This window comes from Mirounga angustirostris, unplaced genomic scaffold (assembly GCF_029215605.1).
Source record: "Mirounga angustirostris isolate CCGP_5_RB_7025 unplaced genomic scaffold, mMirAng1.0.hap1 SCAF_5, whole genome shotgun sequence".
Lineage (NCBI taxonomy): Eukaryota > Metazoa > Chordata > Mammalia > Carnivora > Phocidae > Mirounga > Mirounga angustirostris.
The window spans coordinates 173,221,300-173,237,358 of record NW_026991713.1 but is presented as its reverse complement, the minus strand read 5'-3'; the positions used below and the strand labels follow the sequence as shown (position 1 = coordinate 173,237,358).

General features: G+C 41.4%; 1 protein-coding gene across 7 annotated transcripts in view; it reads right to left on the bottom strand.

Moving 5' to 3' along the window:
* Positions 1-56: 56 nt before the first annotated feature.
* Positions 57-16,059, bottom strand: part of ZCWPW1 (zinc finger CW-type and PWWP domain containing 1) — a 36,801-nt gene continuing 20,798 nt past the window's right edge. For 4 of the 7 annotated variants that reach the window (XM_045875688.3, XM_045875690.3, XM_064593236.1 and 1 more), the window contains 9 exons: positions 15,673-15,793; positions 14,758-14,833; positions 14,248-14,352; positions 12,979-13,062; positions 12,105-12,171; positions 11,582-11,676; positions 2,189-2,249; positions 1,521-1,655; positions 57-546 (listed from right to left, as the gene is read on the bottom strand). In XM_045875688.3, the coding sequence (XP_045731644.1) occupies positions 239-546; positions 1,521-1,655; positions 2,189-2,249; positions 11,582-11,676; positions 12,105-12,171; positions 12,979-13,062; positions 14,248-14,352; positions 14,758-14,833; positions 15,673-15,793 (1,052 nt within the window). In that variant the 3' untranslated portion in view covers positions 57-238. Of the gene's footprint in view, positions 547-1,520; positions 1,656-2,188; positions 2,250-11,581; positions 11,677-12,104; positions 12,172-12,978; positions 13,063-14,247; positions 14,353-14,503; positions 14,600-14,757; positions 14,834-15,672; positions 15,794-16,059 lie in introns of those variants that run through there. The other 3 variants (XM_064593238.1, XM_045875692.2, XM_045875691.3) reach the window with 3 other exon arrangements.

The following is a 16,059-nucleotide window of genomic DNA, read 5'->3' as shown; positions in this document are numbered from 1 at the left end:
GAGCGGAGCGGAGGGGAGGGAGGGAAGCCGAAGGGAAGCATGTGGTTAGAGACCAATTGCGGAAAGCCGTAACCTGTTTTATTAACACAGAAACTGCACAGCTGGGACTTCAGCCAGGTGACCTGTAGCCGATGAACAAGCCCCACCCTTAGCAGCCTCTCAGGGACCCTCTGAGGGGCTCTCCCTGCTGCTGGCAGGGAAGGGGGTGAGAGAGCAGCAGGGAGGCAGGTGCACACAGCTATTCCTCGAAGAAGGCCAAGGTGAACTCCCCAGGGTCATCTCCACACCGCGGCCCCTCCAGCTGCTCCGGCTCTCTTCCAACATCTTCTAGGAGTTGCTCCAGGTCCAGGTCACTGGAGGTGTCATCGTCAGGGGGGACACTTCCAGCCTCTGGAGGACACTTCCAGCCTTCTTTCCCTCCCACAGGACAGACCCTGCGATGAGCTGGTGGGGTCAGGCCCTTGGGCACCATACTAGCTTCTTTGTCCGCAGACAAGCTGGTTCCTGAGGCTTTGCTTTGAGGAGCTTTAAATTTTTTCTTAGGGCCTGGATGAAAAAGTGATGAAACTGAGAGTCCTATTAGGCCATCTGGCCTTCCCTTTTACAAGTCAAACTCCTAAATTCCTATTTCCAAAAAAATCTCTGGGAAAGATGACTTTTCTCAATAGAAAGAAAATGGGCTTTGGAGTTAGAAAGACTGGATTTAAACCACGGATCTAGCCATATGCTAGTCCTGGGTCTTGAGCAAATTTTAAACCCTTTGGGCTTTAATCCCCTTATCTCTAAAATGGCAACTGTCTAGTCATAGAGATATTGAAAGAATTAAAGGGAACCAGCAAGGAGTATCTATCTAGCCAGCTCACAGCAATACTCAATAAACATCAGTTTCCCCCACTCCTCACCATTCTCCTGTCCTTGGATCAAATGACATCAATAACCATTTTGTGCTACACTCTGCAATCTGAGATACCTAATTTTTGTTCTTTTTTTTTTTAAAGATTTTTTTTAAAAATATTTATTTATTTGACAGAGAGAGACACAGCGAGAGAGGGAACACAAGCAGGGGGAGTGGGAGAGGGAGAAGCAGGCTTCCCGCTGAGCAGGGAGCCCGATGCGGGGCTCGAACCCAGGACTCTGGGATCATGACCCGAGCCGAAGGCAGACGCTTAACGACTGAGTCACCCAGGCGCCCCTTTTCTTAAAGATTTTATTTATTCATTCATTCATTCGAGAGAGAGAGAGAGACTGACAGAGAGAGCACAAGCAGGGGGAGAGGCAGAGGGTGAGGGAGAAGCAGACTCCGCACTGAGCTGGCAACCCAACATGGGACTCAATCCCAGGACCTGGAGGTCATGACCTGAGCCGAAGGCAGACGCTTAACCTCTGAGCCACCTAGATGCCCCTAATTTTTATTCTTTTTAAAAGTAATGAGAAGCTATAAAGTTAAGAAATGATCCAGGGAGGGGAGACACAGACTTGAACCTCATTTCCCATAGTTTTGCCCAGGCCCTGAGCCTTACCTGGCTGGTCAGGTTCCGATTTCCCACGCCCTTCTTTCCTTCCTATTATGGGTACAGGAGGGGCTGCAGATTCATTTCCCAGAGCTCTCTTCATTGTCTTCTTTTGCAGGGTCACATCTTGTCCATCTGTTAGGCCTGCATCACCCCCACCCCCCAACCATGAAGGACATTTGTTTATTTCTCTCTAAATGACAGTTTGGCAAGGGTCCATGGACTCCCCACAGTTAGTCTCTGCCCTGCATCCTCTGCTCATTCTCAATCTAGTGAGTTCTCTCAGTTCCTTCCTTTTTCCCAAATATTTCTCTTTGTTTCTCTCTTCCTCCCTCTCTCTCTCTACCCCCCGCCCCCACCCCCCACCCCCACCTTTTTTCGTTCTGGACCTTCTTCTTATTATGTTTTTCCTCATAGCCTGGCTCCTCCAGGAAGTCATCCTTCTTGGCTAAGAATTTAAGACATTCATTCCACCTTTAACTTAAGATTTTATAATCAGAACAGAGAAGCGAGGAGGTTACAGCTTCCCTGGTGACACTAGTAGGAATCTTGACCATTTTTGCAGAGTTTAGAGCTGAGACAGTCAGTAAGATCCGGTGACCTGCAGACCCCTCCCACTGTCTGCTTCTGCTCTGCCTTAATGGCCACATATACCTGTTCCCAGCTGGCTTGCTTACCTCTTGCCTTGGGTTTTTTGGTCTGAATTTTGGCTGACTTGGGACTGGGCAAAGTCGGGTCCTGAGAATGGGAGAGAAAAATAAGAAAATACAAATGAAGTCATATAATTGTGTTTTTAATAGAGTGGGATGCTACAGAAATGATGGGTGGTTAGGGGAGTCACATTGGGTTCTGTAGCCTGATACTGTTTAAATCAATGACAACAAAGATAAAACTGTTCTCCTTTCCATTCTATTTGGTATTAATCAGTACAAGGCTTTATGCACAAGAGAAAGAAATAAAGTTAGGCCATGAACATGATTTAAAAAAAACTGTTAAATTAAAAGTTAAACCAATAACTAGACTCTTAGTGTTGATCACTTCATAGTGCATGTAGATATTGAATTACAATGTTGTACCCCTGAAACCTATATAATGTTACAGGCCAATTTTTCCTCAATAAGAAAATGATTAAAAGAGAAAGTAAAAAATCTGTATTTCAGGACTTCCAGTTTCCAGTTATACATGTAAGGGGTTTGGAAGTCATCACTCTGTTCTAACAACAAGTAAAAAAGCTGAACAGACTGAAAAATCAACAACTCTTTTTGTTTTGATCAAAGAGGGAAGGACACAGGGCCACCAACCCTGAAGAGACAGAGAGGCAAATGCAGGAAGACATAACTTACCAGAGCACAGACTCAGAAGCAGAAGAACCAGTACTTCTCACAAGAACCAGTTCCAGGGCAAGAAAACCTCAACAGTACTAAATAAATTGTTCAATGCAGACAAGTCTGGGAGTTAAAAACTCCAGTGGTGCCCAGTCTTATAGGTGCTCCCAGACTTTTGTGAGTTTGACCTCCAGGAATCTGACCAGGTTCTCACATAAAATATCAGAGAAAAATCCCTTCATGCTTCCAGCAGGAGGAGTGCAAAAGGAACCATTTTGAAATATATCAGAGCACTCTATCCTTCTGACAAAGGCCTGCTCTCAGGAGAAACTAGTTAACCACAGCCTAATCTACCGGAATATTATCAGAGCCTGACCGTCCAGGGGGAAGAGAAATATTTAACCCCAGCCCACTCTAACCATCCTGTCCCACCTAATCGGGGGTGTGTGTGTATGGGGGGGAAACACTAAGAAACACTTTGAAGTTCACAGTCCAGAGCACACGTTCATTAAAGACATGAGATCTAGGGTTGCCTGGCTGGTTCAGTCAGAAGAGGGTACAACTCTTGATCTCAGGATTGTGAGTTCGAGCCCCACATTGAGTATAGAGATTACTTAAATAAGTTAAATTTTTTAAAAAAGAAAAAAGACATGAGACCTAATAGTAGGACTATAGAACACATCCCCTCCCCTGACCCTTACGACCACATTACTAAAGGCATATTTATGGGTGCCTGAGTGGCTCAGTTGGTTGGGCGTCTGACTCTTGATTTTTGGCTTGGGTCATAATCTCAGGGTTGTGGGATCAAGCCTGAATCAGGCTTCACATTCAGCAGGGAGTCTGCTTAAGATTCTCTCTCCCCCTGCCCCTATCCCCACTCACACACTCCCTCCCTCTCCCCACCTAAAATAAATAAATAAATCTTAAAAAAAAAAAAGCATATTTACAACTGTTTCTTTTACCTGGTACATTGTGTCTGGCAATCAAGAAAAAACTACAAGGCATATCAAAAGGCAAAAAACACAATTTGAAGAGACAGAACAAATATCAAAACCAGACATGGCATGAAATTATCAGATTGGAAATTGAAATCAAATATGATTAATATGCAAAAGGCTCTAATGGATAAAATAGCATGCAAGAACAGACGGGCAATGTAAGCAAAAGGATGAAAATCCTAAGAAAGAATCAAAAGGGAGTGCTAGAGATCAAAAACATTGCAATAGAAATGCAGAAAATGTCTTTGATGGGCTTATTAGTAGACTGAGCATGGACGAGGAGGAATCCCTGAGCTTGAGGTTATCTCAACAGAAAACTTCAAAGCTGAAAAGCAAAGGGAATAAAGACAGAAAAAAAAAAACCAAAAAACTAACATATCCAAGAATTGTGGGGTAACTGTAAAATGTAACATATGCACAATGGGAATACCAGAAGGAGAAGAAAAAAAAGAAAGAAACCCAAGAAATAATTAAAAACAATAATGACTGAGAAGTTTCTCAGACACCAAACCACAGATTCAGGAAGCTCAGAGAACACCAAGAAGGATAAATGCCAAAGAACCACATGTAGGCATGTTATCTACAAATTATAAAAAATCAAAGATAAAGAAAAGCCCTGAGGATTAAGGAGTACACTTATTGTGATGAGCACCGGGTGATGTATGGAAGTGCTGAGTCACTAGAGTGTACACGTGAAACTAATATTACACTGTATGTTAACTGCCTGGAATTTAATAACTTTTAAAAAAGCCCAGAAAAAGCCAAAGGAAAAGAACATCTTAACCTGATATGCTAAGGAAGGGGAGAAAATAGAATCATGTAAAATGCTCAGTTAAAAACACTTGCAGGGTGGGGAGGGGCACCTGGGTGGCTCAGCAGTTAAGCACCCAACTCTTGGTTTTGGCTCAGGTCACGATCTCAAGGTCATAAGATCAAGCCCTGAGTGGGACTCCACCCTGAGCATGCAGCCTGCTTAAGATTCTCTCTCTCCCTCTTACTCTGCCCCTCCCCACCACTTGCACACACACTTTTCCTCTCTCCAAAAACAAAACAAAACAAAAAACCACTTGGAGGGTGCCTGCCTGGCTCAGTTGGTAGAACATGAGACTCTTGATCTCAGGGGTTTTAAGCTCAAGCCCCACGTTGGGTGTAGAAATTACTTAAAAAATAAAATCTTAAACACACACACACACACACACAGACTTAGGGCCGAAAAAGAGTGGAAAACAAAAATAAGAAGAAAGAACAGGGCAACAAATAGAAAATAGTAACAAATATTGTAGATATGAAGCTAACTATATTAATAATTAATTTGAATGTTAATGGTCTAAATACACCAATTAAAAGACACAGATTGTCAGAGTAGATTAAAAAACAGACCAAACTATATGTTGTCTACAAGAAGTCTACTTTAAACATAAAGATATATATATATACACACTATAAAAGTAAATAGAAAAATGCACCATGCTAACGCTAATCAAAAGAAAGCAGGAGTAGCTATTTCATTTCAGACAAAGCAGATTTCAAGGCAAGGAAAGTTATCAGGGATAAAGAATGGCATTACATAATGATAAAGGGGTCAATTCTCCAAGAACATTCAACATTCCTTAAAGTGAGCCTAACAACAGAGCACCAAACCACATAAGGCAAAAACTGACAGAACTGCAAAAAGAAATAGTTGAATCCACTATCATAGCTGGAGACTTCAACACCACTCTATCAAAAATGGATAGATCCATGGACACCAGAATATCTGGAAGGACGTAGCTGAACTCAACAACACCATCAATCAACTGGATATAAGTGACATCTACAAGTTACTTCATTGTATTCAATAGCAGAATACATATTCTTCTCAAGCTCACATGGAGCATTCACCAAAATTTATTGCATTCTGAGCCATAAAACAAAACTTAACATATTTAAAATAATAGAAATCATACAGTGTCTGCTCCCAGACCACAACACGGTTAAACTAGAAATCAGTAACAGAAAGGTAACTAAAAAGTCCCTAAATACATAAAGATTAAATGACATACTTCTAAATAACACATGGGTCAAAGAAGAAATCTCAAGAGAAATTTTAAAATATGGAACTAAATGAAATTTAAAATATGAACTAAATGAAAAAGAAAACACAATTTATCGAAATTTGTGGGATACAGCAAAAGCAGTACTTAGAGGGAAATTTAGCATTGAACACATATTAGAAAAGAAGAGAGATCTAAAATCAGTAGTTGAAGTTTCAGCCTTGGGAAACTAGAAAAAGAAGAGCAAGTTAAATCCAAAGTGAGCTGAAGATTGAATGAAGTGATGACAGAGATCCCTGAAGCTTTTTCTAAAAATTCTTAATTTCTCTGTGTGGCTCCTGAGTGGACAGCACTTTCCCTATGGTCCTTTGCCCTTAATTGTTGAGCCTAGCAGGATGAAATTAAGTTCTGGAAGGACATTTAGAGGTCATGAGGTCACCTGGCCTAATCTCTTCATTTAACAGATAAGCAGATCTGGGGTTTCAGATATTGTGACTTCCCTTAGGGCCACACAGCTAGGCTGGCCTCTTGGCACTGTTTTCTGAAATTCTTCCAGCAAATACTGCTTGTTAGCAAAGTGAGCCTTGTGTTTCCCCACCACAATTCCCAATTAGTGTTTGACTTGATTCCTCAAATAGTTTTTCACCTTCAAAAATCAAATAAATTAACAGTTAAAATTTTTAAAAAGGTGAGCTGAAGAAAAGAAATAATAAAAATTGGAGTAGAAATTGATGGGATTATGAGAACAGGAAATTAGTAGACAAAACCAATGAAACAAAAAAGCTGGTTCTTTGAAAAGATCAATAAAATTGATAAGCCTCTAGCCAAGCTAACCAAGAAAAAGAGAGAGAGGAAACAAATTACTGATATCAGACAATATACTGGAGTCCATGAACATTAAAAGGATAATAAAGGAATACTATGAAAAATTCTATGCAAACAAATTTGATAACCAAGAGGAAATGGACCGATTCCTTAAAAGATATAATCTGTCCAAATTCACACAAGAAGAAACAGACAATCTAAATAGGTCTATATCTATTAACAAAATTGAATCAGTAACATGTAGCCAACCTTCCAAGACAGAAAGCACCAGACCTATGGGTTCACTGGTGAATTCCATCAAACTAGGGAAGAAATTATGCCTATTCTCTATAATCTCTTTCAGAGAAAAGAAGCAGAGAATACTTCTTAACTCGTTCTATGAGGCCACCATTACCTGAATACCAAAACCAGTCAAAGACACTACAAAAAAACTACAGACCAGTATCTCTTATGAAAAGAGATAAAAAAATCCTCAACAAAATATTAGTAAATTAAATCCAACAATGTATAAACAGAATTATACACCATGAACAAATGGGATTTATTCAAGGCATGCAAGACTGGTTTGACATTTGAAAATCAATTAATGTAATCCATCACATCAAGGGGCAAAAAAAAAGAAAAATCACATGATCCTATCAATAGACACAGAAAAAGCGTTTGACAAAATCCAACACCCATTCATGGTCAAAACTCTCAGTAAACTAGGAAGAGAGGGTAACTTCCTCAACTTGACAAAGAACATCTACAAAAAAACCTATAACTGGGGGCCTGGGTGGCTCAGTCGTTAAGCGTCTGCCTTCGGCTCGGGTCAGGATCCCAGGGCCCTGGGATCGAGCCCCGCATCGGGCTTTCTGCTCTGCGGGAAGCCTGCTTCTCCCTCTCCCACTCTCCCTGCTTGGGTTCCCCCTCTCACTGTGTTTCTCTCTGTCAAATAAATAAATAAAATCTTAAAAAAAAAAAAAAAAAACCTATAACTAATATCATACTTAATGCTGAGAAACTAGAAGCCTTCCCCCTAAGATCAGGAACAAAGCAAGGATGTCTCCTCTCATCACTCCTTTTCAACATCATATTGGAAGTTCTAGCTAATGCAGTAAGACAAAGAAATAAAAGATAGAGACATTAGGAAGAAATAAATACAGTTGACCCTTAAACAGTGCAGGGGTTAGGGGAGCTGACCCATCACACAGTGGAAAATCTGTGTATAATTTTTTACTCCCCCAAAACTTAACTACTAATAGCCTACTGTTGACTGGAAGCCTTACCAATAACACAGATGATTCACATGTATTTTGTACATTATATGTATTATATACTGTATTCTTACAATAAAGGTAGAGAAAACAAGATATTAAAATGATAAGGAAGAGAAAATATATTTACAATACTGCACTATATTTATGGGGAAAAAAATCCACATATAAGCGGACCCGCATAATTCAAACCTGTTCAAGGATCAACCGGAAAACTATCTCTGTTTGCAGATAACATAATCACCTACATAGAAAAATCCAAGAGGATCAACAAAAACTCCAGAACTAATAAACATTTATAGCAAGGTTGCAGCATACAGGTTCATATATAAAAGTCAATCACTTTCTTATATACCATCAATGAACAATGGAATTTGGTATTAAAAACACAAAACCCTTTATAGTAGCACCAAAAAATTTAAATGCTTAGGTATAATTCTAACAAAATATGTACAAGATCTATACGAGTAAAATTACAAAACTCTGATGAATAAAACCAAAGAATTAGATAAATAGATATTCCATGTTTGTGGACAGGAAGACTTAATATTTCAACAGTTTTTCCCAGTTTGATATATAGAGTCAACGCAATTCCAAACAAAACCCAAGCAAGTTATTTTGTAGGTATCAATAAACGGATTCTACAGTTATATGGAACGGCAAAAGACCCAGAATAGCCAACACAATACTGAAGAAGGACAAAGCTGGAGGACTGACCCTAGCCAACTTTAATACTTATTATAAAGCTACAGTAATCAAGACAGTGTAGAATTGGCAAAAGAACAAATGGGTCAATGGGACAGAACAGAGAGCCCCAAAATAGACCCACATAAAAATAGTCAGCTGATCTTTGACAAAAGAGCAAAGGCAATGACAGTCTTTTCAACAAATATGCTGGAACAACTGCACATCCACATGCAAAAAAAATGAACCTAGACACAGCCTTACACCCCTCACAAAAACTTACTCAAAATGTATTATAGATCTAATGTAAAAATGTAAAACTGTAAAACTCCTAGAAGATAACATAGGAGAAAATATAGATAACCTTGGGTATGGCAGTGACTTTTTGTATACAACACCAAAGGCACGATCCATGAAAGAAACAATTAATAGACTGACTTCATTAAAATTAAAAACATCCACTCCGCAAAAGACAATGTCAAGAGAATGAGAAAATCGGGGCGCCTGGGTGGCTCAGATGGTTAAGCGTCTGCCTTCGGCTCGGGTCATGATCCCAGGGTCCCGGGATCGAGTCCCGCATCGGGCTCCCTGCTCTGCGGGGAGCCTGCTTCTCCCTCTGCCTCTCTCTCTCTCTCTCTCTCTGTCTGTCATGAATAAATAAATAAAATCTTTAAAAAAAAAAAAGAGAATGAGAAAACCAACCACAGACTGGGAGAAAATATTGGAAAAAGACACATCTGATTGAGGACTGTTATCTAAATATAAACAACTCATAAAACTCAACAATAAAAAAAATAACACAATTAAATAAATGGACCAAACATTTTAATGGGCACGTCACCAAAGAAGATGTACAGATGGCCAATAGGAATATGAAAAGATGCTCCAGATCATATGTCGTCAGGGAAATGCAAATTAAAACAACAATGAAATACCACTGCACACCTATTAGAATGGCTAAAATCTGGAACACTGACAACACCAAATACTAGCAGGGATGTGGAACAACAGAAAATCTCATTCAAGGCTGATGGGAATGCAAAATGGTATAGCTACTTTGGAAGACAGTTTGTTCTCTTACAAAACTAAACATGCTCTTACCATACAATCCAGCAATCAAGCTCCTTGGTATTTACCCAAAGGAGTTGAAAACGGAAAAATTCAGATGAAAAAAAAAAAGATACAAGCTATCAAACCATGAAAAGACATGAAGGAAACTTAAATGTATATTTCTCAGAAGCCAGTCTGATTCCAACTATATGATGTTCTCGAGAGGGCAAAACTATTGAGACAATAAAAAGATTAGGGGTTGTCAGGGGTTGCGGGGAGAGGGGTGAATAGGTAGAGCACACAGGATTTTCAGGGCTGTGAAAATATTCTGTATGATCCTATAAAGATGTATACATATTGTTCTATATTTGTACAAACCCATAGAATATAACAACTCCAAGAATGAACCCTACCGTAAACAATGGACTTTGGGTGATTATAATGTGCCAGTGTAGGTTCATCAACTGTAAACAAATACGCCACTCTGGTGGGGGTGTTGATAATGGGAAAGGCTATGCACGTGTGGAGACAGGAGGGATATGGGAACTCTCTGTACTTTTCTCTCAATTTTGCTGTGAACCTAAAACCACTCTTTAAAAAAGTCTTGGGGCGCCTGGGTGGCTCAGTTGGTTGAGCGACTGCCTTCGGCTCAGGTCATGATCCTGGAGTCCCGGGATCAAGTCCCGTGTCGGGCTCCCTGCTCGGCAGGGAGTCTGCTTCTCCCTCTGACCCTATCCCCTCTCATGTGTTCTCTCTCTCTCATTCTCTCTCTCTCAAATAAATAAATAAAATCTTTAAAAATAATAATAAAAAAAATAAAATAAAAATAAAAAATAAAAAAGTCTTAAGTATTTTTTTATTTTTTATTTTTTTATTTTTTATTTTTAAAGATTTTATTTATTTATTTGAGAGAGAGAGAAAGCATGAGGTGGGGAGGGTCAGAGGAAGAAGCAGACTCCTCGCTGAGCAAGGAGCCCGATGCGGGACTCGATCCCAGGACTCCAGGATCATGACCTGAGCCGAAGGCAGTCGCTTAACCATCTGAGCCACCCAGGCGCCCTTAAGTATTTTTTTAAAATCTGTATTTCAGGCTGGGGCGCCTGGGTGACTCAGTTAAAGCATCCAACCTTGGTTTTGGCTCAGGTCATTATCTCAGGGTCATACGATCAAGCTCTGCATTGGGCTCCCACTCAGCACAGAGTCTGCTTGGGATTCTCTCTCCCTCTCCTTCTGCGTCCCCTGTGTTCTCCTCTTCGTCCCACACACATACTCTCTCTCTTTCTCTCAAATAAATAAATAAATCTTTTTAAAAAATTATTTATTTATTTGACAGAGAGAGACACAGGGAGAGAGGGAACATAAGCCGGGGGAGTGGGAGAGGGAGAAGCAAGCCTCCCGCCGAGCAGGGAGCCTGACGCAGGGCCCAATCCCAGGACCCCAGGATCATGACCTAAGCTGAAGACAGACGCTCAATGACTGAGCCACCCAGGCGCCCCTTTAAAATTTTTTTAAAAGTCTATATTTCATATGCTTGAAAAGAGCCTAAGGAGGCAAGTGAATGACTATTAAGACACTTAAGATTAAGGGTCCACACAAGGGAGGACCGAGAGTGAAGAGAGGCAACCTGCTATTCGCTGAAATTGCTCTAGTAAGAACCAAAGCACTACATTAAGAACTGAGATGATAACCAAGAAATAAGTTCCTAGAAATGTGATATATTAGAGAGAATAACTGAGGAAAGAGGAGAGTCCCCTTCCCTGAAGACCCCTAAGAGATAAGACCAGCTAGTCAGGGCCACCCTAAGCCAGGCACAGGATGGTCCCCTAGTAAGTATAAATCCATGCCCAACCAGACATCCTACAGGAATCTCCTAAAAGCAATCCCCAAGATCAATCTTACTTTTTTCTCTTCCTCCTTTTCCAACTCCTCCGCCTCCAACTCTGACTCTTCCTCCATGCAGGAATCTGGGCTGTTAGCCCCAGAAAGACTTAAGTCTAGAACAGGAATAGGAAGGAAAGGCTAAAGAATTTATCCAATAAATTAGATGATGAGTTAATGGCGCTGATCCCAGAGAAGCAGTCTTCTAACTCTGCCTTTCATGTCCCAGTGGCATTTTCTCCATAAAACATGGCCCTAGATTATCACGGCACCACCTTTTCCAAAGTCCCACCACTCTTCAACACACACCCTCCCTTCCTACCCTCTTTTTTTCTCCATTCCTCTCTTCACCCATCCATTTATCCATCCATCCACCCTGGACACTTGGTCAATGGCATTCATGCAGAGCCTCCTGTTAGAGAATCCAGAACTAGGTGGATGACACTGGATATAAAATAAAGGTTCAGTTGCTGCCCTCATGAAGGACCTCCCTATGTCCTCTCCTCACCTCCTTCTCTAGTCCTCATCCTCCTATTGATCCTACCTTTTCCTTCCCCACTACTGTCAGATCCATTGTATCGGCTCCGGAAACCAAACAAGTTAACCCGTTCCTGAGGAAACCAAGAAAAAAAGCATCATCCACTATCTCCCAGGGATGATTTTTGCTCTCTGTCTTTAAGACTTTAGTTATGGACTTTATATTCATATTCTATACCATTTTTACTTGAAATTTCATGTTCTGTTTATCTCAATTTCTGTGAAGATTAACTATTGTATTATCTTTATATTTATATTGTTATATAATTATATGCTATATTACTATAATCTCTTTTTTCCAGTTTATTTATAATTCAGTTTGTCATTCTCCACTGCACCCCCAAAGGCAGAATTTGAGGGTAAACACTGACTCTGCATAAGAGAGAGGTTAAGACACATACATCTGAGATCTAAAGTTAAATAGGGAGGTAGGATGCCCCCTACTACAAACTGTCTCTCTGTGGGATGAGAGAAGATCCCATTTGTCCAAGGGTAGGGGAAAGAATAAATGATTTTTTTAAAAGATTTTATTTATCCATTTGAGAGAGAGAGAATGAGAGAGAGCGAGCATGAGGAGAGGGAGGGTCAGAGGGAGAAGCAGACTCCCCGCCGAGCAGGGAGCCTGATGTGGGACTTGATCCCGGGACTCCAGGATCATGACCTGAGCCGAAGGCAGTCGCTCAACCAACTGAGCCACCCAGGCGCCCCAAGAATAAATGATTTAAGAAGTCAAGGGAATCTGGCCTGGAAAGAAAAGACTAATTCTAAGACTAAGACAGGATGATGGGGAAGGACAAGCCACTTTTCTGTAGTAGAGAGTACATGGTTTGCTTTGTGTCCCAAGTCCCAAAGAGGAGCAGGTGTGTGGTCTGAACACTCACCTGTATACTGATCTGTTCTGCCTCTTGAGCCATCATCAGGGCAGCTCCCAGCTTCTGGTTGCAGTCCTTGTTCCTGCACTTTTTCTGAAATAGAGGAAGATTAAAGTCAATGATAAATATTTAAGAAGTGACTCCAACATACTGCTACTCACCAGACATGATCTTTAACTACGTTTATTTCCAGTTTCTGATATTGATCTGATACTCCTATTCTTAATCTTTTGAGCTTAGAGACACAATCTCCCTTTATCCCCCCATAACAAACCTGTTACCAGTTGCTAGCAATACAGTCAACCAACATTTTGGTGTCCTCTCCACAGTAAATCCCATGAAAATTTGGAGAGGCAAGATTAAAGGAGCTCAGGTGATTCCACTTTTAAGCTTCTCACAAATTTCTTCAGATCCAGCAACTTGGTTTAATACTGCTTAATTTTTGAAGGCCCCAGAGCTGCTGGGCCTCTGCTTATTTCTAAGGCTGGCTGAACCCAAAGTGATTATAGGCAGGAAATATTATTTATTTTTTAAATTTTTTTTTTTAAGATTTTATTTATTTGAGAGAGAGAATGAGAGACAGAGAGCATGAGAGAAAGGAGGGTCAGAGGGAGAAGCAGACTCCTTGCTGAGCAGGGAGCCCGATGCGGGACTCGATCCCGGGACTCCAGGATCATGACCTGAGCCGAAGGCAGTCGCTTAACCAACTGAGCCACCCAGGCACCCCGGCAGGAAATATTATTTAGTTCATTTCATTCAGTGGTTCTCAACCAAGGAAGGTTTTGCCTCCCAGAAGATATCTGGCAATGTCTAGAGACAATTTTTTTTGGTTGTCACAACTGAGGTCAGAGGCAGTAGCATCCCCTGGCTAGATGTCAGTAGAGGCCAGGGATGCTGTTAAACATGCTAAAATACATAGGACTGCCCTCCACAACAAAGAATTATCAGGCCCCAAATGGTACCTGACTGAGAAACCCTGAGTTGATATGTGCCCTCATTTCTGCCACACCTGCCTTGGCTAAACTGTAGAAAACTGCAGTCTTCAGGAAGACCCCCTACCTGCAGGCAAGGAAGGAGACTAAGAAAAATCATTATCCCACTGCAATCCTGGGTAGAAAGAAGAGTCCCTCATGAATAACGTCACCTTTGCACACTTGGTCAGACATGGGACTTCCTCCCAACACAGCTTCCCCTGGGAGAAAATCAGGTTAAATAAAAGGCAGATTTAGTTTTCAGGTTCCCTGTATCACAGGGAACTGACCCCCAGGGGTTGCTTACCACTCCAGCTAGCTCCAGGGACAGCTCCTGGAAGTTCTTTAGCATGTTGACTGGGATCCAAGCACGAGAGACTGTTTCTCCAAAAAATGTCACGTGGTATTTAGACTGAAATAAAAAATGGTTTTCTTACGGCCTCTTGTCCTTCTCCTTGCTTTGGCCCTCTAGCCAGAAAAGGTGGGGGAAGAACTGAGGATTCATAAAAGGAAGGAGGTGCTGGGCCTCATCTGATGCCATAAACCTGACCCACCTACCCTACCTCAGTCTGTTGTTCCGTCCTGACCTCAGGAATCCTAACCAACGCACATTTATCAGAACCATAAATGTCCTAGTAATGATTAAATATTTAATTAGATACAAGTTTATTTTTATATGTGGGTAGTTATTTCTGTCTTTGTCACTCTAGTTAAGTGTCTGTTTCTGCTGATGTCTGCTGGCTATGTCTGTTTCTAATTCTGTACACCTGTTAGGATGGATTTGCTCATTACTTTGGCCTGAGCCAGGAAAACTCACCGGCAGGGAATCAAGATGAGAAGCAAAAAGAAAATATTCCCCCAGGTCAGGATCAGATTCTACCATGCCTGGCCACCTGGAGAAAACAAACAGGTTTAGGGGACAGAAGAGGAAGGGTTTAGATGAACACAACACAAACTCATCAATACACATGTACAGAAAGGGGAAATAGGTTTTGCAAAAAAAAAAAAAAGGATCTCAAAGACAGACCCCTCCTTGTGGATCTCCCTCAGTAGTCTAACAAATGACTTAAAGAGACTTCTATCAGTGTACAAAGAAACTCAAAATCTTCCTAGTAAGAGTATCTTACCCTTCTAGGCCTTCCATCAACCCTGAGAAAAAATCTTCTGATTAGGGACATCTCCAGAGAAGAAACCATCCTACCCATCTTCATTCTCTCTACTTTATATATACGTCATAACTCAATGTTTAAAAAATGCCTTCCGGGCGCCTGGGTGGCTCAGTCGTTAAGCGTCTGCCTTCGGCTCAGGTCATGATCCCAGGGTCCTGGGATCGAGCCCTGCATCGGGCTCCCTGCTCCACGGGAAGCCTGCTTCTCCCTCTCCCACTCCCCCTGCTTGTGTTCCCTCTGTCGCTGTGTCTCTCTCTGTCAAATAAATAAATAAAATCTTTAAAAAAAAAAAAAAATGCCTTAAAGCCATCTTCCTTTTTCTATCCACTCAGGGTAGAATCGGTAGACCTTTTCTTCCAGGGAGATACCTCCCTGTGAAACCTCTAGAAAATGCATTCTTTCAAAGCCTCCAGGCTTGGGACTTTATCTTTTCCCTCATCCCATGTTCTTTGTAAGGCAGGTACCATTTCCATTATAAATACTCTCCATTTCCTTCCCTCTCTGCTTGAATCTACCACCTCCAAGTTCATGAAGGATGCTCTGACTATGCCATGGTGCCCTACCAGGGGTAACCGTATTGCTTGGCCCAGATGATGGATCCTGGGATGTAGGAGGCATAGGCCACATCACTCTCACGCCCTGTCCAGGACTCCTCAGGGATGTCACAGCGATTATACCTCAAGTCTGGCAAAAGAGAGAAGGAATGAAGGGAAGGAAAGAACCCCATCAGAGAAAAATCTGGATAAGGGCAGGAGAGAGGACAAGAATACGCAGCAGGTGGGACCAAAAGGGCACCTGGGAGACAGGCATGGAGGAAGAACAAAGACCCGTGGAGGATATGCAGCTACAGGCAGAGGAGGAGTGCTGCCTCCTTGTACTTTACAGAGATTCCAAACTTCGGCCTATATCCCACATTATCTGACACTGACACTGACTGACAGTCATTTTTC